This window comes from Porites lutea, chromosome 10, assembly GCF_958299795.1.
Source record: "Porites lutea chromosome 10, jaPorLute2.1, whole genome shotgun sequence".
In the NCBI taxonomy this organism is placed as follows: Eukaryota; Metazoa; Cnidaria; class Anthozoa; order Scleractinia; family Poritidae; genus Porites; species Porites lutea.
The window spans coordinates 32,252,114-32,278,865 of NC_133210.1; the positions used below are offsets into that span (position 1 = coordinate 32,252,114).

General features: G+C 38.5%; 1 protein-coding gene and 1 long non-coding RNA gene across 5 annotated transcripts; both read left to right on the plus strand.

Annotated features, from left to right (window-relative positions):
* Nucleotides 1–2,301: 2,301 nt before the first annotated feature.
* On the plus strand, nt 2,302–7,706 carry LOC140950580 (uncharacterized). 4 transcript variants are annotated; one of them, XM_073399820.1, is made up of 6 exons: nt 2,302–2,504; nt 3,188–3,365; nt 4,110–4,271; nt 4,888–5,001; nt 5,216–5,296; nt 5,685–7,706. In XM_073399820.1, the coding sequence occupies exons 1-6, from the start codon at nt 2,454–2,456 to the stop codon at nt 6,449–6,451; spliced, it is 1,353 nt and encodes a 450-aa protein (XP_073255921.1). In that variant the 5' UTR covers nt 2,302–2,453; the 3' UTR covers nt 6,452–7,706. The 4 variants fall into 4 exon arrangements, with proteins under 4 accessions (XP_073255921.1, XP_073255920.1, XP_073255919.1 ...); XM_073399819.1 differs by having other exon boundaries at nt 2,303–2,504; nt 5,213–5,296; XM_073399818.1 differs by having other exon boundaries at nt 2,304–2,504; nt 4,885–5,001.
* Nucleotides 7,707–14,054: 6,348 nt separating this feature from the next.
* LOC140950942 (uncharacterized) lies at nt 14,055–16,273 on the plus strand. The gene is made up of 3 exons (XR_012167220.1): nt 14,055–14,215; nt 14,895–15,194; nt 16,140–16,273. It is a non-coding gene; the product is annotated as an uncharacterized lncRNA (long non-coding RNA).
* The last annotated feature ends 10,479 nt before the right edge of the window (nt 16,274–26,752 follow it).

Sequence of the window (26,752 nt, forward strand, 5' to 3'; positions counted from 1 at the left end):
AACGTATTGTGTCAGATAGTTTAAGATTATTAAGAAAGTGTTCAGTTACTTGCCCATTTTAGTTTCATGTTAGTTTAATCATATAAACGGAGAGATAGAACAGACCCTATAAGAATTGATTTTCTAAGGGAACAACGTAATCGCTTTGGTTTCTGATTCGAACTGTGATAACCTCAAAGCCAAGAAAAATCCTTTGAATTTGTTGACAAGCAGGCAAGTATCATAAAAACTTCAAAAATGAACCCAATCCAAATTGCTGTCTGCAAATATTACTGTAAACGCAAACAATTCGGTGACACCCTGTATTCGTACTTCAACCAAAGTTATGGAGAAATATATGAGACAGGTCCCCGACACATCAGGCGGGATTCAGGCCCTCTTGCCCCGGCCCCCCTGCCGAGGCGAGAAGCCGGGCAATCGGCTCCTGCCCCACGCCCCCGTAATAACAATGGAATTTTTTTCCAGTTCCTTGGCTGGTTATTGCTGTAGATTGTTAAGAAAAACCCCTAACTCGTAAAGTTGTTAAAATAAAACTCCACAGGTTTTCTCAAGGTTTAGTGGAGACTAAGGACTTTTTTAATACCGGTGACCTTGGACTGGCGAGAGTTTCGCGTTAAACTGACTTGTACCCTGTCCCCATGGCAACGTTCCTAATGACGTTAACAAGAAAGCCCCCAAAATAGAAAGCTTCTCACGGGCTGCAAAGTTTTATAAAATGCCATTAACATTCGAGCAATCAGCAAAACAGAACTGATCCCCGTAAAGAAACTGAACACACTCTCAGCTCATGTCCACTTTAAAGTCACGCAACAAAAAAGACGGCGAAGAACACGTGAATACTCAATCGCGTGTTAAGGTTCTAACTTTAAAACGTTCCAATCGACCCACCGACCAAGCGATGGCACATTAACATATCCAAGCTGTCAATCAAACAGACCCCCTCTTTTAAAGATTAGGATCTGTGTGATCTACAAAAATCGAGAGATAATATTTGTTATGCGTGACAGAATGTTGAGTTGAGTTGAAGTTAAAAGGCAGTTCTAATACGATATGTGGATCACATTGAAACCAGAGAATGAAAAACCCTCAACCACAAGGAATTTAAAGTGCCACAATGATTTTTTTTTTAATAAACGACGTGAAATTGCCTGAGGGACTCTGTACTCAGGATGGAATTCCCTTGAAGGGGGGTCACGGTTTAAATGTAGATGAATAAAACTTTCGACTGTTATTTCTTAATTAAGGCTCAACGATATTGTATAATCTTTATAGGGTAGTGAAGAAATTTTTCGGTTGGAAGTACTGAAGGAGCGACCCTACTGAAAAATACAATTTGACAGGGGTGATGTGGATCAGTACACCCCACCCCACCCACCCCACCCACCCCACCCAACCTTACCTTGTCTTGCTCCTTGAATTATGTCCCATAATCGACTCCCGTTAACACTGATTGGTTTTTTAAGCTTTGTCGTTAATCCAACCTTGGAAATAAGCCACAAGAAAGGTCATAGAACCTAAACAAAGAAACCATCAAAGCCTTTTGTCAGGCCGCTGAATCGAGGCTTTTGTCAGGAGAGAACTATTGCCCAGCCAAACATTCACAGAGCCTAAAAGCAAAAGTGCCTAACATTGAAAATAGGCGAAATCATTGCAAAAATTGCAAAGTAGGTCTGCTGCAAGACTTTGAAATAAGCCATTGATCTTACTGTTACTTTGCTGCGTCATTTAATTCATTTGCATCACAAAATTAGCACGCTTGTTTTCGTAAATCAACAAAAATTTAGATGAAATTGGAATTTCCATAAAATAATAGGCTTGACTTATTTGTGAAATTGCACAGTTTAACTTCAAGGAGGTGTTTTAAGACATTTCCCACTGCGATCAAAAGACACAAAAAGCTTGCCCGATGGTAAACTAATGATCAATTGTAATCTTAGATAGGCTGAAAATTTTTAAAATGTAGCACTACATTGAGTGTAACAAAGCGAAGAATCTGGAGTTAGTCTGCAATTAATAGTTAAACAGTGTACTATTTCAAGACCCACGGATCTACGTCAAAGCAACATTCAGATTGAAAATTGCCTTCATCCAAGCGAATAGACCAGAACAGAACATAATGTCTCCCCCAGGGAACATAAACGTAAACAACGTAAAACATTTTTCAAGCTTATGCAATCTTTTGTATTTGAAATTTTGAATTCTTTTTTTTCAGACCACCGTCCCGTCACTGTGGAGTGAAGGTCACGACATTTCACTTTACGTCAGAGCGATTGACGTCATTCGGAATAATTGGTCATTTAAGAAGTTGAATTCTTTGAAAGCCTCATTTCAATTTGTATTAATCACGCGAACAGACCTAAAAGCAGGTCAAAACCGACTAGCAGCGATCGAGAACAACACAAGCAGGCAAGACTTTTGTGAGAAAGTTTGTGATTACAGAAGACTTTACATGGATGGCGTCCCCAAATAATCGAACAACATCGGTTCAGCTAGAAATAGCTAATGTAAGTGATCTTCACATAATTTCTACCGCTTACATTACATTTTACTTCGTCGCTTTTCGATCCTCTGAAACGTCATGATAGTCACATTATCTGAGAATCGGCCAACTCTTTTTTTAAACCAGCAACCAGCTAAAGTATTACTGACAACCTAGTTATCACAATAATATTCGGAGCGAAGCCCCAATGTAGTCTATAAAACCCTGTCTAATTGAGGCAAGCGTTGGCGGTAAATTGTTAAACCCAGATGCTACCAAACGTTGCATTTGTTTCTTGATATGAACTGCTTTTATTGACATGATTTTCCACGGTTCTAGTAGCCGGAAAACTCAAATAATAAGCCTACAAGGAGTTCCAATAATTGTGTAGACTACATCTGGTAGTAAATAACAGCCACTAGAAAAAAGTTTGCGCTGTTACGATTATTTTTCGTCTGTTCTCTGCCATGGAAGACATGGAATATGAGTCGGATCTTGCGCGGATAACTCCTCCGAGACGATTGCTGTTCATCAAGCCATCATCAATCGGGAAAGCATAAAATGTTAACTGAGAATTGCTTCAATCGGTATCTTTTCATGGTGGTCGCCCCTGGGTACCTCAGGTGCCCGTCTGGTCTCTTACAAGAGTTGTCGAGGCCCCAGCAAAGACACTGACTTTATTCTATTAATTTTGTTATTTCTATTTAGATTCATGACTACCTGAAAGGAATCGTGGACTTCGCTCAGTACCATCGACGTAAAGCATTATGCCAGACGCTAAATACTAACAAGGAGTGTCAAGCAATACACACTCAGTTCAGTAGAATATTTTCACAGACGATGACGGCAAGCGAAGCGTTAACCATTGGTCACAACTCAGAACACGGTACGGTGTAAAATTTGATGTTTATTGTGGAAAAGTTTCCTTTTCGTAACTACTGATTCCTTCAAAGAAACAAATAATGTTTCAGTTTGTTATTCTTTCACTCCGCGAACTTTTTTTAAAACTTTTAAGCTAAGATATGTTTCTATATGTCGTACTATTTTATGCTTAAAAAAGATAATAGCTTAGAGTTTAGAGTCAGCAGTAAAAGTTTGAAAAAACCATGTACTTAAATTTTTAGGGTGTAAACATTGTATCCATTGGATCTGTGCTAAAGATATTTTTAGGCGATGAGTCATGACTAAAAATACTTCATGATACGTGACGTCCGCGGTATCATTTTAAAACTATTCGGTATTTCGCAATGCTCCAAAAACTAATTATGAATATTAATCTTTCAGTGAAAGGTTTAAAAATTAATCTTTCAACATTTCAACCTTACAAAAGTGGTCTATTTACGCTTATCGTCTGTTAAGTTTTAGTTATGGAGGGAGCGAAATTCAGGGCAAAACGAAAACACTAAATGAAATTATTTTAGGATATCAAGGTTGTGGAAAATGAAAGAGGGGAATTTTTTATTGTCAAAGCATCCTTTTTCGGGAAAAAAATACATCACGCGGAAATACCCTTGTATAGAAATAGATATAATAAAAGTGTGCAATAACTTTTAACCCAAAGAAAGAAAACCAATTGAATTTGTATAGCTGAATAACGAAATAATTTCGACCATGTTTTCATTTTCTACAGACGTCTCAAGTCGTGTTAAGGTTACATCTCAGTTGACTTGGCAAAGACGGACGACATCGCCGGCGGAATCAATGTCATCAATTGATTCGGCTTACATGTCTTCCCCGCCATCTCCAGGACTGGACAATGGCTTCATTGACAACGTCTATGATGACCTCAATGGTAAGAAAATCACTCTTCTAAGCATTTTAAATAGCTTAATAAACAGTACCGCATGAAAGTACGGCCACACTTTAGGATTTCATCCACAGACACCTTTACACACTTTAGGATTTCATCCACAGACTCATTAGTTAAAATCACCTTGCACAGCTTAATAAACAGTACCACAGGAAAGTACTGCTCAGTAGCTTTCATTTGAATGGTCACACTTCAGGATTTCATCCACAGACTCAATAGTTAGAACCACCTTGTACAGCTTAATAAACAGCACTACAGCAAAGTACTGCTCAGTAACTTCCATTTGAATGGTCACACTTTAGGATTTCACTCACAGACTCAATAGTTAGAATCACCTTGCACAGCTTAATAAACAGTACTACAGGAAAGTGCTGCTCAGTACTGTAGCTTATTATTTGAATTGGTTCAACAAATTTTACATAAGAATAGTTCCTCGCGTTTCAAGTTTCAGATCTACAAAAACCAAATCATAACTAACAGCGACCGAAAGAACTTAGATAATCATCATTCCTTCGTGTAGTGACCTACGTACGTGAAGACAACAATGGAAAATAGACCCAAAATATGATTCTAAACATGTTGTCTTTTTCTTCAGAAGGCTTTGAAAGCATGAGCAGTGCTTCAGGATCTCCAAGTTCCTCCGTGGACTATAATCAAGAGTTCTCCGCGAGAGAAGTTCGGCTTGGAAGCAAGAAAAAAAGCCCCAAAAGAGGTGAGTTCTTCAGAAAATTTGCCATTAAACCGAGATAGAGTTCTTTTCGCGAAAAATTTATTATTTTTTTCCAGAATGAAAATATTTCCTCCCTTTAATTACATGTGTTAACTTTTGCTTTTGAAGAGACGTTTGTCCGAAGCTTTAGCTGAGACTCGTTTTAAACCGTTTGAAACGCTCATGTTTTTTTGTTTTTGTTTTTTTTTTCCAGCAGCAACAAGTACGGTGGATGAATCTAATCCCAAGCCAAAGAAGAAACGAAACCGAGGTCCCAAGCCCAGAATTATGTATGAAGGTACGTTACAAAATTAATTTCAAGAAATGCGACTTCATACAGTGATTAATTTGACAAATAAGTTATTAGGAAGCAGACAAAAATTTGCCCTCTTTTCCGTAAAATGTTTGACTTCACATTGTAACTCTAGTAACGTCTGCCTGAAGTGCCTTATTATCAGACTCAAGAAAAATATCCAAATTTCGTTTCGCTAAAAACTGAAAGCAAATAAAAGTTTGCAAAACGACATGCAGTTGGGTCAAACTAAGATGTTTTAGCTGAATTGTCTCACCATCACCATAGGATTTCAATCTCAGACTTAAAAATTTGAATCTACAGAGAGCATCTCATAAATAATTATTTTGAAGTGATAGGCTTATATATCTTTTATTTTTTTATATTTTCTTAGGTAATGGTCCAATGCAGCTATGGCAGCTGATTCTTAAGCTTCTCGTATCACCTCCCAGTTCTGAGCTTGAATCAGGCCTTGTTGAATGGACAAGAGAGCAGAAATATGGCTTCAGAATTCTCCAGCCAAAAAAGCTGGCAGAGTTGTGGGGGAAAGTAAAAAAGAAGCCAGCCATGAACTTTGAGAAACTCGCTCGTGGCTTGCGATATTATTACGGCAAGTCAATGTTGGAGAAGGTTCCTGGTCGAGAAAATACCTACCAGTTTGTTTGGGACATTTCTGAAATCCTCGGTTACGATCCCTCTGATGGAATCCCCGCCGTTGCACCTTCGAAAAGTGGGCTACCTGTGCTTGGCCAGAGTAGTGGTGTGACTGTTCCAGACCCAGTCGATGTTCCCGAGACGACGACTGTTCCCGACGTTCTTTTAGCTGAATCTTTACTAGACAATAACTTCCCTGATTTAAGTATAAAGAATGGCGTTCCAGTTGGCCCAGAGTGTTTCTTTCAACCAGTGTGTCCGATGCCTCCAACATATAGCACTCCTCTTCCTACTCCATGGTATGGTGGGCTTCCTGTTCTCGACTCATTATTCGAGGATCCACGGTGTGGTGTTCCTGTTCCCGACCCAGTCTTCGTTCCTGTTTCCAATCAAGCGATTGGTTTTCCAGTCGATTTCCTAACCCCTCAAGTTGTCCCCAGTGCCCAATCAGATTTCACGTGGTTCCCTGAAACTGATGTCAAGAGTAGCTTCTATGAAGCGTTATAAGTTAACTTGTATCAAGTAACCAAACATTTTCCCGGATGATGAGAGCGGTTTTTCAATGGCTTTCCAAATTTGTAAATCAGACTGTGATTAGTCGAAATCACTGAACACTTTTCTTTTCCTTTCCTTGTTATCTACAATCATTATAATTATAAAAAAAATTGCATATCTGATTTTTAAAATGTTTTGAGACAATAACTTCTCATTAGAAATTTTAACATATCTAATCACAAAATGTCAAAACAGCTCAAGTATAGTGGAACTCATTGAAAAGCTGCTCTCGAGCAAGAAATACATGTATCATGTATTCTTAACAGTTTTCAGGCGTGTCAAAAAAAGAAAAAAAAGCCTGACGTTCTTTTCTGTACCTTTTTTTTGTGAAAAAAGGTACAGTGGTTTAAAAAGTGTATACTATGTATACGTTTACAATATTTTATTGCTCCCTATGGGGGTTAGGTTTTTAGCAAAGAGATTTTAATCTTGAAGAAAAAGAGTTAAACAAAATTTAGTCTTAATCCACGTGTCAATAAAAATCGTAGCTCAAGTTTGTTTTGCAAAAACAACACAAGTAAGTTATGTGACTTACAAAATGTAAATAGTTTAGTCGAACCACACTTGCTACAGTGAGTAAGCAAGAACAAGTTGTACAAAAAAAACTGGAAAATGTTGTAAAAAATTAAGAAACAATGTCGAGAACTGTAAGTATAATTACCACGTTGTGCATGTATATAGGTCGTACATAAGAACGAGCAAAATGCTCACTACAGGGTGCAAAAAATCATAAGATATTATCATAATTAACTCTTCGATAACGTGTTGTCTATGCAAGTCAGCAATTTTTCACAAAGCACTAACTTTTAATAAATAAGGAAGCTTTGGAAATGTTGGTGCTTTAGTTTTGAACCTTGTTCATATTTTAGGTAATGTAATAATCATTGTGTAAATCAGTATATGATTAGTCGAATTCTTAGCTTTTTTACAGCTTGTATGTAGATTGTTTGTTTATACTATTTACAGTTGATTTTTAGATGAGTAATTATTGCACGAAAAGCAGAAAAAATATGCAATCGGATTTTAGTTCTGTTAAAAAGTATCCCGATAAAAAATATAATTGAATACTTATGCAACGTTTGACTAGTATCGAATTAATTTTGATGTAATAGTTTGTTTTTATCTGTTAAGCTTTTACATAGGGTAGTGCATAATTGTAATTAAGGTCTTTCCATTATTTATTACAATAAATTCTTTGAAACGTGAATGTTAAGTGATTTTCATTATTATAGCGGCTCCAAAAAAGTCCCAGCTCATGACGATTTTTACTCCAGAGACCAGTTTCACAGATCATTGATATTGTTACGGTATAATTCAACCGACAGAAAAATACAAAAAAGACTCCTTAACGTCAACTAATTTAATTAACTATACTTCAAGTGATAACTACAACTTGGGAGCGACTCTCACACAATACAACCTTACTATAAACTACTTAGAGCCTATTATTAACCTTCAGTTGCACTGACACAAACTCACAGTAGACACCGCTATCACCAAACGTCCTGGAGCCACTTGAGATGCCTTAACTTCAAAATACTCCGCAGCAAACTGCTATGGCTTTCCCAGCATAGCTCTCCTATCAATCTCTGTCGTAACAACAACAACTAACTCAAAGCTCGCTAAGCCCTTATATACAGTCATTTCATATTCTAGATAGTTCTAAGAGCTTGCAAGACTACTATTCTTGTGACATTACATCGTGAGTTTCATCATTCTAGACAGTTCTATTGCGTGACGATAGAAAGTTCCAGTACAGGCATCGCGTAACTGTAAAACTCCAGAAGCTTGTTATTCCGTGGGATGCCTGTGGCACTCCCACGGTAAAAATCCGCTTCGGTTGTACCCAAAATTGCAAAACCAGCCAATAGGATTGCCTAAAATCTTTATCGATTATTTCTTCTTCCAAGTCGACCAATGGGATTGTACAAAACCCTTATCGATTTTTGATCGACTTGCTTCCTCTGAAGAACGTTTCAGAACGTTTCATTGTACGAACAAATTGCAAAGCTAGCCAATAGGATTGCCTAAAATCTTTATCGATAATCTCTTCTTGCAAGCCATCCTCGGAGACCCAGGGGCAGATAAAGGGGGCGAGGGAAAGTCTAAACTACTTTTCTTCGTTCCATGTATAGTTTCCGCCCGTTTAGACTTTCCCTCGTCCCCACTATCTGCCCCTGGGTCTCCGAGGATGCTTCCAAGCCGACCAGTCAGATTGTACAAAATCTGTATCGATTTTTAATCCATTTGCTTCCTCTGAAGAGCGTTGAATTGCCAAATTTGTCGCCCTTGAGTTTTCCCACTCGTGGTTTAGGATGGCTTCTTAACCAGCGAAATCCTTTGGGATACTGGCAAGTCACGAAAGGCGACCTAAGCCAAATTATTTCTTCCCTTCATGATTCTTTTTTGTTTAGGTCTAGCTTTTTCATAAGGTTTTAGTAGCGTCCGGTTGCGGGCCGTGGTTTCCAATAGATTTTTCTATTCGTAGTTCGCCAGTTTTTGCCGAGCACAGTAGAGTTCAGTTTTTTTCTTTTCTTATCGAAAACACCTTGAAGATGGGAGGTTAAATCACGTAAATTTCAACTCGTACCCTAGACGATTGGCGGCGAAATAGCGAAAATATTGCCCTCGTCGATCGACGACTCGCTTTCTGCATGGATTGGACTTCTGGATGGGACACGGATCAGGACCTTAGTAAAATTATTATAGCTCGGAATCAGGGATAATCATTGGAACTATGTTAACTTTGAGACCTTGGAAAAACATTGCAATTAATTTTTAACCATATCAAGAGCATCTTGGAATATTAAACTTTCATCTTGGATTAAAACATCGGAACTTTATCGAACTTTGTAACCCAGGGTTCGACCCTGGATAAAGCAAGCGGATGTTTTGTTTTTCTTTGTTCCATTAACCTAAAACTACAATGTTAATTTCTTTTTGAAAAAGTTACCTGTGGCAACTTACTACCAGGATATGACGTATCTTTATTCATATAGTTCCTGTTCAGGTTTAATAATCAGAGAGCATTATGCGCATGTTCTCCATTACTTGTTTCCGTTAACATTCCAATTTAAGTTACACGGGTAAACCTTGTTTTGATGCAAAATAACTACTTTTTCTTATCCAAATCGTGCTACGAAAATAACTACATAGCGATAGATCAAATCAAGATCAACTCCATCCTTGCGACCACTGACAACTTTAAATTTAGCTCGCTTAGCAGGTGTCGAAACGGGTTTGGGGTAGGGAGGAAGCAAAAAGGGGATGTAGATTGGGGAGAAATAGTTCCCTGCCATAAGCACATTAAACCAACCTATACAGGTAACCTACTTATCGATGCTCATCACATGACACATCTTTCCGGTTTCCCTAATTTTTCCAAATTCAGATAGAACGCCATTATGCTTCCATAGACCAACGCATCCCACGGAAACGACTTTAGGCGTCGTGTTTACATTAGCTCTCCATTACAATACATATATACACAATGCAATCGAGTCAAGCAGGCTTAGATTAAACAACTGAATTATTGTTCAATAACTCGAAAGGAAGAATCACTTATACCGTATAGTATGCATGTTGTACTAAATGGCACGTTAAAAAAAATCCCATCACCAGGAATGTTTTCTACTTCCTTGGTCCAGATTGACGGAAACAAAAGTATTGACAAGTATTAGGCTTTCATCCACAGACCTGGAAGGCTAGATTAGAACCACCTTGTACAGATTAATCAACAGTACCAAAGGAAAGTAGCTTCCCTTTAAATGGTTACATCATAAGATTTTATCCACATACTCAAGAGTTAGACAGACAGTTTACCAGAGAACTGTTCATTGACAATTTTACTTGTAAAATCTCCCCATACTAAAACTTGTTTATGAAAAGATATTTTATCTAATCAGTTCGCACTATTAAGTGAATTTAGATGTTTCTGGAACATAAAAAAGCTTTATACACAAAAATGACAAATTTCGTCTTGTGTTCGACAGTGCTTTCAGAAGTGCGCCCGTCGTTTGAGATCATATTCCTACCCTATACACAGTAATTTTCAAGGAGTGATAATATTGATCCTATAATTATGGATGGATGAACTGAAGTGGTAATAGAACCTCATATCGTGCAAAATCTGTTCTAAAATCACAGGTATGATATCAGACAAAATTCCACTCCGTCTGCTCAGTTTAATTACCATTATTATTCATTCAAAATATTTCCCCAATTCTGATTGGCTAAAAGCACATGTTTAATTCACCATAACCAGTTACTGATGACCAAATTTGGAGGAATTTTGACTTTAACGAGGAAATGACGTCAAAAATGCAGCGTTTTCGCTGGTTAAGGCACCATTAACCGAGAAGACCTGGGGACGAGGTTGAGTTGTTTTGGTTGTGAACTTAAAAAAATGGCGGACATTTCACTCGTTTCAAGAGTAAGAACTAGGCGAAAAAATAGCTAAAAACACGGCAAGAACAGCAAGAAGACAACTCGAAGGGCGACATCTGCTATTTGGAGAATATTTGCGGAGCTGGACAAACTTACACTATCGAAGATGAACTGAACATCGATGGATCGATGGAGGAAACATGTTTTAGCTATGTTTTAAACTTGGAATTATTTTGAATGAATAATAAAACAGTTATTGAATTCGGCTTTCGCATCATATGAAGAATTATGGAGATCTCGGAGGGTGTTATCCGCCTCGGCCGTCGATCTCTATAATTCTTCATAAGATACTCAGCCTCATTCATTAAAGCGGTTTTCACTTGACTGTCGTAAAACCAAAACCAAAGTAAATACACTAGCCAACCAAAGGGCGTAGTAAAACCAAAACCAAAACCAAAACCAATTACTTTCGACAGTCAAGTGAAAACCGCTCTAACTGTTAATTAATCACTATCAACTAAATATGGTCAGAGCTTTCTAGTCTTTAAAAGGGCCGTCTTCCTGCCTAGGAGATGGAACACCCTCTTTCAATTAATATATCATTTGAGCTTTTATCGAACCCTTTTTACATTCAAGGAAATTGCAACTTCCAACCACCTGGAGATTAGTTAACAACAAAAATATGAACAGTGGGTGGTCTGTCTGTGGTCGCGAGTTTAAAAACAAGCTGCACATACTACTTCAGAATTTGTTTTTTCCAGAGGGAATGAATCTCTCACTCGGTCAAGGCAAAGATGAACATTTTGCACCAGCTTGATCGAGACGAGGTTGCGGCCGCCGGCTAAAACTGCGTGGCTGCCGACTTTCCCCTCCTCTTTAAGCACTTTACAGTCTTTACTCTCCGGACGGCGATCTGGCATGATGACAACTTGCCTTGGATTGTGTAAATGGAAGGAACGTGTCTCAATTGAAATAATTTAAATTTCTCACGAACATTTCTATTGTCAGTGTTTTCACTTGTATTTTGGAGCAAATTTCAACTATCTGTCTGCCAAGTCACAACAATAACAACAACAACTTTATTGAATTTATCTTCGACATGAAGATTTCAGTACCAAAACAATCACCATAACAAATGAAACAAAGTAAAATAAAAATACTTTGCTATGTACGGCTTCTACGCTACTCGTATGATAAGGAAGTTAAATCAGAGTACGGATTTATAACAATTTAAAATATTTTCAACATAAGAGGCACTAAGATTTATGATGTTTTCATCGCACATAGACATGATAGTATATTTAAAAAAGCGCCTTGCAAGACATATTCGTAAAATTACTGTTTATCGAGTATAGGCTCTCCAAGAAGGTACCCCTTATATGCGAAAGTGATGAGTGAGCTACATTTCAACAAACAGTGGAATTCATCACTAATTTCGTATCTATTACAAAGGGGGCAAAGCCTCTCAACTCTGGGTATCTTCTTCTTCAATGGTGGCCACACGTAAAAGGGTGGTTGGCCTGTGGTACGCGTAATGGAGCTACCGGGACAGGCCGTACGTTTTAATTTACCCTCGTTTAGTTATGCACTGAGCTTGGCTTCACGAGTTATTAAGTTCATTTAATGAAGACAGCTTCAAATAACTACAACTTCTTTATATTAAAGAAGCATGTTTTAGCTATGTTTTCAAACGTGGAATTATTTTGAATGAATAATAAAACAGTTATTGAATTCGGCTTTCGTATCATATGAAGAATTATGGAGATCTCGGAGGGTGCTATCCGCCTCGACACCCTCCTCGATCTCCATAATTCTTCATAAGATACTCAGCCTCATTCATTAACTGTTAATTAATCACTATCAACTAAATATGGTCAGAGCTTTCTAGTCTTTAAAAGGGCCGTCTTCCTGCCTAGGAGATGGAACACCCTCTTTCAATTAATATATCATTTGAGCTTTTATCGAACCCTTTTTACATTCAAGGAAATTGCAACTTCCAACCACCTGGAGATTAGTTAACAACAAAAATATGAACAGTGGGTGGTCTGTCTGTGGTCGCGAGTTTCAAAACAAGCTGCACATACTACTTCAGAATTTGTTTTTTCTAGAGGGAATGAATCTCTCACTCGGTCAAGGCAAAGATGAACATTTTGCACCAGCTTGATCGAGACGAGGTTGCGGCCGCCGGCTAAAACTGCGTGACTCCCAACTTTCCCCTCCTCTTTAAGCACTTTACAGTCTTTACTCTCCGGACGGCGATCTGGCATGATGACAACTTGCCTTGGATTGTGTAAATGGAAGGAACGTGTCTCAATTGAAATAATTTAAATTTCTCACGAACATTTCTATTGTCAGTGTTTTTACTTGTATTTTGGGGCAAATTTCAACTATCTGTCTGCCAAGTCACAACAACAACAACAACAACTTTATTGAATTTATCTTCGACATGAAGATTTCAGTACCAAAACAATCACCATAACAAATGAAACAAAGTAAAATAAAAATACTTTGCTATGTACGGCTTCTACGCTACTCGAATGATAAGAAAGTTAAATCAGAGTACGGATTTATAACAATTTAAAATATTTTCAACATGAGAGGCACTAAGATTTATGATGTTTTTATCGCACATAGACATGATAGTATATTTAAAAAAGCGCCTTGCAAGACATATTCGTAAAATTACTGTTTATCGAGTATAGGCTCTCCAAGAAGGTACCCCTTATATGCGAAAGTGATGAGTGAGCTACATTTCAACAAACAGTGGAATTCATCACCAATTTCGTATCTATTACAAAGGCGGGGCAAAGCCTCTCAACTCTGGGTATCTTCTTCTTCAATGGTGGCCACACGTAAAAGGGTGGTTGGCCTGTGGTACGACTAATGGAATTACCGGGACAGGCCGTACGTTTTAATTTACCCTCTATTTATTATGCACTCAGCTCGGTTTCAAGAATTATTAAGTTCATTTAATGAAGACAGTTTCAAATAACTACAACTTCTTTATATTAAGGAAACATTTTGTCAACATATACCTTTCTAAGGCACAATAAAACGATCATTTGAAATTAATGTCACCGCCGTGGGCGCGAAATTGGCCAAATGGACTGCTATTGTAGACATAACAAACTAAAGGACCTGAGATTTAAAAGAACCTCATCAGCCTATAAATATGAATTGCTCATTCCTCTTCATTATAAGCTTTGAAGAAGCTGATAACGAAAGCGACATTTCAATTGAATGCTTCACGGAAAATTAACCCAACGCCACCAAAACTAAGTCTGCTGTTCGTTTGATTTGCAGTAGTTTGGTTGAAGTCGGGATTGTCAGGTGTGGTTTTTAATAGTTCTCTTTGTTAGATGGCGAATACATTTTTTGCCTGTATTTATGCAAGCTTGTGTATCAGGAGCACCCAACGACGGTTTGCTCCTAAATACATTGAAAACACCTTTTAGGCTATCTAAAGTACGTTCAGATCTCGAGAAATGCATTCTAAGCGGCGTTTTAAAATTTTAGTTGTATCCGTTCGGCGATCCTAGGGCAACTTGAGTCTTTTCGAAAATTAAGGGCTTCTGTCAGGAGTATAATTTTTCCAGAGAATTCTAGATGCAATTTAACGTTTTACGAAAGTGAGAATTTTTCTAACTCCTCTCTCCATCGGCAAAGTTTTGAATCCCAAAATTTTAGGTCTCCTTTTTTCTACGAAAAATAGCCTTACCTGGGACAGGAGAGAAGAAAATGTGAAAAATTAAACTTCAGAAAATCGAAGGGAATGTATTAGATAACCTTCGCATCGATTCGAAAATTGTACATGGAACGGTCATCTAGAAATTTTTATCCGTCCTCAAGTAATAAAAATTGCTAGGCGATATTTCCTTCTCCTAACAGATATTTTACAGAAAGTAGTCGTTGGGTGCCTGCCCCTGGGGGGAGTGAATGATTTCCAGTCGACTTTATGCTGAATCTCAGCTTTTATGTAAACTATTGCTGTATCTTGTATTTGTTTCAGTGCACAAGCTAAGGAATTAACTGATGATGGGTGCGAAATTCGCTGTCTTTGTCCTCTTTCTTTGTCTTTGTGGTGTTATGGTCAACCATGCTCTGCCCAGTGTTGAGCCTGAACCCGGCTTGCGCACCATACAAGAGACGCTCTGGCCCCGGCGACGATCAGTTGACAAATTTCCTGGCTTGCGCACCATACAAGAGTCGCTCTGGCCCCGACGACGATCAGTTGACAATTTACCACAACGACCCGGACCATTCGGCAAGAGGTTTGAGGAAGACGATGCCATGAATGATAAGAACTGAGGTAATACACACGTCTCTGCTTTACTTTACCCTCAAGATACATCCTCCATCTTTATAATATTGTAATTCCTGTCAAAAAATAAAGTAACATCTGTAAACCTGAAGAAGGCTGGTATGGCCTGCCGAAATATTGTTTGCAAAAAGCAACACAGGTTGTTATTAGCTTTGCAGTAGTCTTTGGACTTCTCGTTTTTTGTTCCGACTAGAATGACAGTGACAAAAATCTCTTGCTATATGAACCACCCCGCCCCAAACATTAGTAGCTCATGACTCTGACTAATATATAAATGACTTGCTTTCAACGTATAAGAAGGTTCGAAAACTCAATTTGGTTTTTTAAAATTAGTAATAGTGTGGCATGGACTGACAGTAAGTGGCGGTATTGACCACCTGTTGACCGAGATCAAGGAGTACGTTAAACTGTTCTTCCCTCTACATATAGTCGCAACAAGTGCGACGAGTAAGATGCGACGGGGGACAATAGGATAAGAAAAAAGAGACGAAATGGAGATGACAAGAGTCCATTGCGTATTGCCATCTTTGTGGTTAACATTTTGACGTGCGTTTTGAACTCGAAGTGTTTGTATGACCTGTCAACTTACCTATCTGATATCGTTGAAGAGACTAACGTAACTCAGGCAAGAGTGTTTTTACTCTCACACAACCATCTCAAAAGAGCAGTGATCCGTTGCGCTCTAAGGTGGATTCTCGCAGTTTGACTGCATGAAGCGTTCAGTTTAAGCTGGACGGATTCGGTTGCTGTTTCTTCTGAGCAGGTGTATTTCAAAACTATCTAGCACATCCTGTCTTGAAAAAACCTTTTTGGCAACCAAAATAATTCAAAAAACGATTCGATTTGCAATGAGGATTACACGCGGTACTATCATTAATAAATAAATTGGGCACTGTATTATTATATAACCAGTAGCTTTTCTCCTAATTGCAGGTGACTTTAACTGGCTGAGGATAAACCTGTTTATGCTGTGTCCCCACAGATGGGAATAACTTCTACTGAGAATTTAAGATGTATCTAAGTTGATAACTTACTGGTTTAAATCAATAAACGCGGGCTAAAAATAATCAGTTTCCTGGTCATTTCTCGAAAAATAAAACTGACAGCAAATGTCTTGTTTTATTTACCAAATAATGGCCCCTGAAAAAGTCTACCAATTACAACTAACACTCTCTGAAAATGATGATAAAAAAAGCCAAAGACAGAAATTACATTAAATTATAGCCCACGTTGGGATGTATATAACCCAATAATTTATTGCGCGGGCAATGAATTTTGTTTTACAATGTGATCACAGATGAAAGGCTTTTCTCGCTGAATTTCCCATGACCGGCACAAAATGACTAATCTCTGATCAAAGGCCGAGCAGAATGCGAGCAATAAAACGGAATAACAGCATCATTTTTGTTTATTTTTTATTTATTTATTCATCACAGATTCACTCCACTACATTACAAGCAAATAAGCTAACACTACTATAAAAAAAAGACAAACAAACAAAAAACAAGTTGTGGAGAAGGACACAACCAAAAGCGCCAATGCGCCATACTAGGGATGCCTCCACTATTTAAAATATAAGAAAAATATATACAAATAGAAATGTGTGCCTTGGCAAACGGGTTTCACGGCAACAAAGCAAATGAAAGACTTTCTCGGTACAATAAACGATGTTTAAACGAGCAAGATGAGGCACTCTTTAAAAAGCGGTTTACAGCTGGAGCAGAGAAGAACTACATTTCATTGATTTCCTTACAAGAGGCAAGCGAGAAAACTGTTCCTTAACTTTTCAATCGCGGCATAAACCTTTCATGCGAACAGTTTGTCCAAAGCTTTTTAAATATACGCCCTTGAGCGATGTTTATTCCCAAAAGGTCCCTCTCCGTTTTTAGCGGAGCTCCAAGCGCGGCGCGAAGCGCCATAGCTAAGGAAATGTGGACCCGACCCTCCATCCGCACCACAGGCATACCAATGTAAAATAACTCAATCAACAGGCCGTGGCAACCCAAATGCAACTCAAGGTTGGAAGGAAATCACATGGCCGCCAGGACTTTTAGAGAGAAAAAAACAAAAACAGTCGTGTCTTTTTCGGCGTTATTTTCTGATGTTTGCACAAATATGGCTGGATAACAGAGAAAGAGCTAGAGCGAGTTATTGAAAACAAAGGAGACGAATTTCGTAGGAAGAAAAACGTGGAAATTCAAAGTGGCGGTGAGAAAATGAGAAATGCTAGCGGCCAAAAAGGAGGGGCCAGCAAGGTGAAAATAAGCGGCAGTGAAAAATAAAAGCGAACATGAACACAGGAAACAAAATATTGGGTAAGCACATACGACAATTCCTCCATGAAAATAATGTGTAACTAGGAAGTTTGACGTTTTAGTCGTACAAAACAGCGTTGTAGTCGTGCAAAACAACGGCAAGGGAAAGACAAAAAAGCGTGCTGCACGTGCAAATTTGTCTTTTGCTAATTAGAAGAAAAAACGTGCTGCACGTGCAGTTGGTATTTGTGCTAATTAGATCTATTAGTCTTGAAGCCATTTTCATTGTCGTCCCTGTTTAGCATTACATAATTTAAGGTGTTTCGATACAGTTTTTTAGAGGCCTTACCGATATTTTTCAATCGCCTTAAAAGTAGTTTTTACCTTGTTCGATCGCTATAAAATTTTCACCAGTAATTGGCTATGGATTGAAATTTGTGAAAATGTAGTTTTAAGTAAAATCGATATTACTATGACAACAGTAAACAAAAAAACTTTGAAATTAATAAAAGCCGAATTTTGTGTGATCTAGACCTGCTGCTGAAAGTCCAACTCTAGGAACTTAAAGTTTGGTGTTTAGCAAACAATCTCCGTAAGAAGTAAAAAATTCTGTTTGTTTGAATTCGAATAAAACGAAAGTATATTTCAAACCTTAAATTTTCAATAGCCGTGATAGGTTATGTAATAAAAACGTTATAAATGACTCAAATTATTCTTACGTAGCGTACGAATGATGCTTAATATCATGTTTTGATACTAGGAAATTTTGGTGTACTTTCGTTCATGCGATCTTGAAAACTAACCCATTTTCTCACCATCTGTATAAGTGCAACTTCATTCAGAATTTGGACTTTTAGCGCTTTCTTGTATATCTCCGAAACGACTCGAACGAATTTTTTTCAAATCTATTCACATAATCTTCATAATGTATATAAAAATGTCCGAAAGTCTCATTAAGATTGATTCACTGCAACACATTGAAATTTCAAGACAAACCTGTCCTACCAACCGGTCAAAAATCTGCGTTACAATATTCACTGTTTTGACGTTATGCTAATTTTTCCAGAATAATGCGCACTATACATACCTTCATGACTAGTACATCTTAGTTTGAATTTATCGCATCTTTTGAATGTAAAATATTGGCAATACTCACACTGAAATGTACTAGTCATGGATATATGTATTGTCCGCATTAATTTTGAAAAATTACCATAACGTCAAAACCGTGAATGTTGGAGCGCAGATTTTTGACCGGTTCGTCGGATAGGTTTGTCTTGAAATTTCAAGGTGTTACAGTGAATCAATCTTAATGAAAGTTTCGGACATTTTTATATACATTATGAAGATTATGTGAAGAGATTTTGAAAAAATTCGTTCGAGTCGTTTCGGAGATATACAAGAAAGCGCTAAAAGTCCAAATTCTGAATGAAGTTGCACTTATACAGATGGTGAGAAAACAGGTTAGATTTCAATATCGCATAAACGAAAGTACACCAAAATTTCCTAGCATCAAAACATGATATTAGGCATCATTCGTACGCTACGTAAGAATAATTTGAGTCATTTATAACGTTTTTATTACATAACCTATCACGGCTATTGAAAATTTAAGGTTTGAAATATATTTTCGTTTTATTCGAATTCAAACATACAGAATTTTTTACTTCTTACGGAGATTGTTTGCTAAACACCAAACTTTAAGTTCCTAGTGTTGGATTTTCAGTAGCAGGTCTAGATCACACAAAATTCGGCTTTTATCAATTTCAAAGTTTTTTGTTTATTGTTGTCATAGTAATATCGATTTTACTTAAAACTACATTTTCACAAATTTCAATCCATAGCCAATTACTGGTGAAAATTTTATAGCGATCGGACAAGGTAAAAACTACTTTTAAGGCGATTGAAAAATATCGGTATGGCCTTTGAAAAACTGTATCGAAACACCTTAATAGGCCACTTCCGAGTTCTGAAAACCCTCACTTTCAAAATGAGGCCAAGTGCACAACCTTTCTTGTGAAAATGAGTTTTATTTGCATGAGAATGAAAAATCAGCACTTAACCTTGATCGTTTTAGTACAGAGGCGTGGGGGAACTCGGAAATGGCCCTATTTTTTTTGTTTATAACTATTATTCACCAGAGCTTCGCTTTTAGCCCTGGCTAAATCTATATATTATATGTGCCGTACATTGTTTTGCCCTGAGCTTCATCACAACGAAAAAAGGCGACAGTTCAATTGAACGCCTAACAGAAATCGAACGGCGCCAAAAATAAGTGTGTGTTTGATTTTTATCAGTTTGTTAGTATAGGAATACCAGTCACTGGTGTATTTGATAGCCTCTTTAAGTGGATAGCTGATAGTTTCAACCGTTTCTGAATGTATGTTTTGTTTCTTGTACTATACCCTGCCTTTGTTTTAAGGGGCGTTTTCCTGCACAGCTGAAAACCGGACAAATAAAGCTGATCAGGGATGGGTCCGAAATTCACCGTCTTTATCCTGGTTCTTCACCTTTACGGTGTTACTGTCAACCGGGCTCACGGAATCCTTTAAACGGGCCCATTAGCAAGCACAAAATGCCGCAAGAATCCGCGGTAACAATACTGAAGTCCCCAAATGACTAGCCTGCGAAAATATCCGTTTCTCCTCGCTCTTCGTCGCTGGGGAGAACGGGGAGAAACGTATGTTTTCGCAGGCTACCAGATGACAGCCACGAAATTCTCTTTCTAAAGAAACTATCCTTGCACTATAAAGTAGTAGCTAAAGTAGGACCTCAGTCGTACTTACTATTCTTTTGGCTAAATGATCAGCTGACATGACTTTAATAAATTATTAGCTTTCACATAACAATCCTAATGTAGTCTCTGCATTGATGGAAGGTCTTTATACCTCAAATTTTGCATTTAATCACTGAAAGACTATTAGTGTGGAATGGACTGATAGATAAATACAGTAATGACCGACAGATACAGTTCACTTTATACAGTCTGGGTGCAAAGAACGACGAGTAAAAAGGAATGGACAGCAATAGAACAAGGACAAGAGAGGATGAGAGTCCATCGTGTGTTGTTATATTTGCGACTACACCAATATTTAAGACATGAAAACGTTTGAAAGTATGAGAATCCCGTCAATCAGTGGTGCCGGTACCTTATATGGCGACGAGGCTTTCAAAACAGGGCTTCACATTCTCGACGAATATGTTGGGTAACCTCTTAGCGAAGGAAAACAAAATAACATGCAACACTGAATAAAGATGTGAATATTTAGCCTGAGTATCAGGCCTTCCTAAGGGGCTAGAGAAGAGGAGATTTTAGATTTTGGATTGCGGAGCTCTCTCCCTTTTTCGCATCCATTTTTCCCCCTTTCCCCCCAAAACGCCTGATACTCAGGCTATGAATATTTAACTACCTTCATTGGAGTGAAACATGGAGTGACACAAAACGAACACTGTCGAAGTGATTCATTCTGATATGGTTTACATATCAACAGGGGCTGATAAAAGCTCCTTAATACTTCAATTTGCAGTCCTATTTTGAATTCAACCAAGTGATAATTTATTTAAATTACTTCCAGTGACGATGATAGTAGCAGAGTAAACTGTCTTGTGAGGTGTTAGTATGTCCTATCGAATCTTTTCGCTCGCGGCCAACCGGCATCATGAAAAAGACTATGTAGTAGGTAATTTTAAAATCTGGCTTGCCAGCAAGCTTCTGGTTAATCTTGTGCAGTGGTCTCTATCGAGTTTCGATGCCGAGCTTACGAGCGTTGCTTCTCTGACAATGGAGGAAAACAATACGGCGCGGTCTAAAGAAGTTTTGTTGTCAACAAGAAAATGATTCTTATTTGATTTGATTTAAGGATATAAAGCTACAAAAATTTTTTAACACAGCAGTGAGAAAACTAATCTATAGTTTTTTTGTACTTTCAGGATTTTCAGTGACTGACCAGCTCAGTTTAATAGTTCCAGTTCAAGCCGGACAACTCACCACATATGGGAACATCTTCATGAGTTGTTACTGCTGTCGTAAAAAAAAGCTGTATCTGGATAACATTAATAAACGAGGGCTTAAAAAATTGACCAGTTTCACAGTCTTTTCTTACACACACCAAAAACATAATTACCCTTATAAGAGATAAAGCCTGTGTTATTACCGGGACCACACCTGGTCACTGTTCGGCGAGCTTGCACGAAGAGCTTTTGTGGCCTGACTTCGTGCGGTTGTGTGCGATCCATCGGTAGCAACTCAAGGATCGCATACAACTGCAAGAAGTCACAGGCGCCAAAAGTTCACCAATGCCGGACAACTAACACTCGGAAAATGATGTTAAAAAACAAAAAAATCACAGACCATTATGTACTTAGCGTTTTTGTATGTTCCCCTAAGTAACAAGAAAATGACACGGGACGGTCTTAGGAGTGGGTGTTAGGTTTTAAACAATACAGCTAACACTACTGACAGAAAACTGAGTTTTGACGAAGTTGAATGGAGTCAAAGTTTGCCGTCAACATTTCGGGATTCGAAAAGAAAAAAAAGCATTAGAAATCAGTTCAAATGTGAGGCCAGTTTTTCGATGTATATGACCCAAAACTTCACGGTATTTTTAGGCAGCGAACTTTGTTACAATGTGCATTATCAAGAAAGAAACTGAGATATTTTCTTAATGACATAACAAATTTATGATCAAAGACCCCAGGGAAGCAGAATGTCAAGAATAAAAAACGGAATAATAACATCATTGTTTGTGGCTCCGTCAATGCAGGAGCGGATCTAGGGGGAGGGTGCAGGGGGTGCGCACCCCCCCGGAGATGACCTGCGGTTTTCTAAGACAACTGGTATTCTGCAAAAAAAAAACCATGTGGTTTATTGGTGTTGAAGTAGAGCAAGAGACGAGTGCACCCCCTCCTAAAAAAAATCCAGGATCCGCCCCTGCAATGGTTAGTTTCACGCAACAAAGCAAATGGAGGACTGTATAGGTGACAATCTTAACGATATATAAACACAAAAGGACCAGACACTTCTTTTAAAAGCGGTTCATTTGCGACTGGAGTAGAGAGGAACGATTTGGCGGATTTCCTTACAAGAAGAAAGCGACGAAACTGTTCCTAAATTTCTCACTCGCCATAAACCTCTCATGCGAACAGCCCGGGCGAACAGTTTGCCTAAAGCTTTTTTGATGAAATATAATATCAATTGAATACAGCCTCAGTGAGCGATATTATTCCTGAACGGTCCCTATCCCTCTTTACCCCGGCCACTCAGTCATGTATTTATACATACAGACAATTTCGGAATAATCCAGAACTGCCGGAGCATATTTGCATTCCAAATTACTGTCAACTGAATGCACAGTCAAGCGATGATCATTACTAACCGCCCGCCTTTCGTCTCAGTTTACGCCTGTCATGTCCACGTAGTCAATAATAAATTTGTATAAGGCCTTAAGATTTTTGCCAGTCTATGGTTCTCCAGAATTGAGATAAGGGACTCCTGGTTCGATTGGAATCCTCACGGAAATTCATCCCCTTTCATAAGTAAGTCTGTGTTTGATTTGTAGCAGGTTAGTGAAAGATCAACTTGTTTAGCCATGCGGAAGAGCCTCTTTCACTTCACACGGACAAATATATTGATAGGGAGAATACAGTCGAACCTACAATGGCCACCTTAGGGACAGAAGAAAGTCAGTGGCCATTATGGGGAGGTAGGGCTTTCCTTTAAAGAAGTACAACATCGGGTTATTGAGCTAACTTCACGCTTACTGCATCCCATAATGTTAATCCAATCACAAATAATATACAGAGGTAAGATACACAAAAAACTTGAATAATGTTTTGAATCAAAATCATAACGCGACAAAACGAAAGAGTATCGTAGACAATTTATGCTTACTGTAATTGATGTCGACTCATTTCAATTTGAACTATATGCCATGTCTTTTATTTGCTTATTAGGTACTGTTTTCCTGCACAGTTAAGAGCTGAACTGATGATGGGTCCGAAATTCTCTGCGTGTGTTTATTTTCGTTCTTTGCCTTTATGGTGTTATGGTCTCCCAGGCTCGGGTGCTATCGTGGCCTCCTTTTGGTTTGCATGACATAAAAAAGTCCCCAAAGTTCCAACGATCCACTGAGAATCTACAATTCCGACCACCCGGTCGACAGGGTCAGTTGGGCAGGAAGTTTCGTGAGAACGATGTCAAGATTGCTGAGAAGTGACGCAAGTATAGCCTCATGTTGCCATAACATTGGCTTCCTAAATTACAGTTACAAGAATCTTTTCCTACATGAGGCATCTCGCCCTCAACAAACCCATCTCAACTGTATTTACTTTAATTCTGCAAGTATCGATTTGGCTAAATAAAGAATTGAACTGAGTTTTAAATTCATCAGTGATTATGCCCGATCAATCTGTATCAAGGAGCAACGGTTTTACCTGTTCTTCGCTCTCTGCATAAAGCTGCTACAAGCGACGAGTAAGAGTCGACAGGCGGGCGACGATAGGATATGGCAGTCCATAGCGTACAACCCTTTTTGCTTAACAAAAGCCTGAAGCGCTCGTATGCTCTATCTCTGCGAACTCCGTGACTATCTGACATTGAACAAGAGACTTAAGCATAAGTGTTTTTTTTTAAAACTAACCATCTTTAGCACTGCGTTCAGCTTTGCGCTTTGAGTTTAGGCACGACGAACCTAGCTGGGGTTGCTTCGCTGACATGTATGTTAAAACTTCCAAGGTATCTTCTGAGGATAATATGTTGGTTACTACGAAAGAGACGAGGGGAGTGGAGGAAAACAATACAAGGTCTAAAGAAGTTTTGTTGTCAACAAGAAAATGATTATTATTTGGTTTGGTTTAAGGATAAGCAACAATATAAGAAAACTAATCTATAGTTTTTTTTGTACTTTCAGGATTTTCAGTGACTGACTAGCTCAGATTAATTGTTTCAGTTCAAGAAAACTCACCACAGATGGGAATATCTTCATGAGTTGTTACTGCTGTCTTAAAAAAAGCTGTATCTGGATAACAGACTTGCTTTAATCAATAAACGAGGGTTTAAATTGACAAATTTCACAGTCTTTTCTTACACACACAAAAAAACACAATTACCCTTATAAGAGATAAGGCCTGTGCTATTACTGGGACCACACCTGGTCACTGTTTTACGAGCCTGCACGAAAACAAAATCTAACGCCGAAAGTTAGTGAACGTTTGTGGCCTGACTTCCTGCGGTTGTGTCCGGCCATCAGTAACAACTCAGAGATCGCATACAACTGCAAGAAGTCAACTGCCCCAAAAGCTCACCAATGCAGGACAACTAACACTCGGAAAATGACGTTACTGAAAAAACAGAAAAGCCACAAACCATTAGGTACTTAGCGTTTTTGTATGTTCCCCTAAGTAACAAGAAAATGCCATTGGACTTTCTTAAGACTGGGTGTTTGGTTCCAAACAATACTGAGAGAAAAGTGCGTCTTAACGAACTTGAATGTAGTGAAAGTTTGGTCAATTCATTTCGGGATTCGAAATGCAGTGCCGATAATGGTAGCATAGTAATCTGTCTTATGGCCTGACTTCGTGCGATCCATCAGTAACAGCTCAGAGATCGCATACAGCTGCAAGAAGTCACAGGCCCCAAAAGCTCACCAATGCCGGACAACTAACACTCGGAAAATGATGTTAAAAAACAAAAAGCCACAAACCATTATGTACTTAGCGTTTTTGTATGTTCCCCTACGTGAAGAAAACCATTTACAGATATTTAGTGTTTTTGTATGTTATCCTAAGTAACAAGAAAATAACACTAGACGTTTTTTATAGGACTGGGCGTTAGGTTCCAAACAATACTAAGAGAAAATCAGTCTGCAGGATATTTTTTTCTAAAATCAAGCATACCCCTGATCGGCCCCTAATTAGGAATGCCCCAGTCTGAGGGGGCCTTGTCTTCCAAGAAGATAAACAGTTCAGTTGGACACCTCACGTACCAATTGAACACCAACAAAGGTAACTCTGTGTTTGATTCAGTGTACTGTAGCATGCAGTTGAGGGTCATTACTCTTGAAAGGGAAGAGTCACCTTTTTATAAATAGACTATTTCGGAACAATCCCGCACCGCTGGATCCCAGGGGGGGTGCTCGGGATTTCAAGTGACGGGGATGATGGAATGGAGCCAAAAGTCAAGACCCAAAAAAATCCCTATGGCTTCCAGCAAAACCCAAAAAAATCCCTGGACCAAAAATTAACCCCCCAAAAATCCCATGCCGCTTTTGTGGCCCTTAAAAGTTCCAGAAAGGAGTAATGCTAAAACACAAAGTAAGACAGTGGAAATTGAACACTCGCGTTTGTTTATTCATCATACCATCTGAATATATCCTTTCCCTCATCTGATTCTTTTTAATACCCCCAAAAAATCCCTCCTCAAATCAAGCTACCCAAGCCAAATTTTCGTACCCAAAAAAATCCCGGAATCGAAAATTTCAAACCCAAAAAAAATCCGTCCATCATCCCCGTCACTTAAAATCCCGAGTGACCACACTGGGCGCCAGATATTTGCATTCTAAATAGGACAGTTGCAAGATGACGTCATTTTACCACAACTACCAGAATCCTTGAGTTTGTTGTTTCCTTGTACAAATTAAGGCTATTGTTCTTTAATCCTCAGAGGCATTGACAAATTTAAATAACAAAGAAAAACCGACATGAATTCTGGCAGTTGTAGTCAAATATCGTCATCGTCAATTGTTCTATTACTGTAGACTGAATGCACCCTTAAGGGATGATCATTACAAACACCGCCCTCTTGTCTCAATTTACGCCTGTCACGTCCACGTACTCAATAATAAATTTGTAAAAGGCCTTAAGATTTTTGCCAGTCCGTGGTTCTTCAGAACTGAGATAAGGAACTCCTGGTTCCACTGGAATCCTCACGCAAATTCATCGCCAACGTAAGTAAGTCTGTGTTTGATTTGTAGCAGTCAGTCAAATTTGGGGACCATTCGCTACTTTTTCATCAGTCGCCGAAAAAACTGGCTGTTGTTGAAGGGTTATTTTGGCTGTTTGGGACACGTTTCAGTGGCCGTTGCCGTTGTAGAGAGGTTCAAGAAAGAGTTACTGTATTTACTGGCCTCCGAGACAAAAAAAGTGGCCGTTGTAGAGAGGTGACCGTTAGTGGAGGTTCGACTGTAATTGATTTCGACTTTTATGGTCAATCTCAATTTAAATTTGAACTATATGCCATGTCCTTTTATTTGCTTATTAGGTACTGTTTTCCCGCACAATTAAGAGCTGAACTGA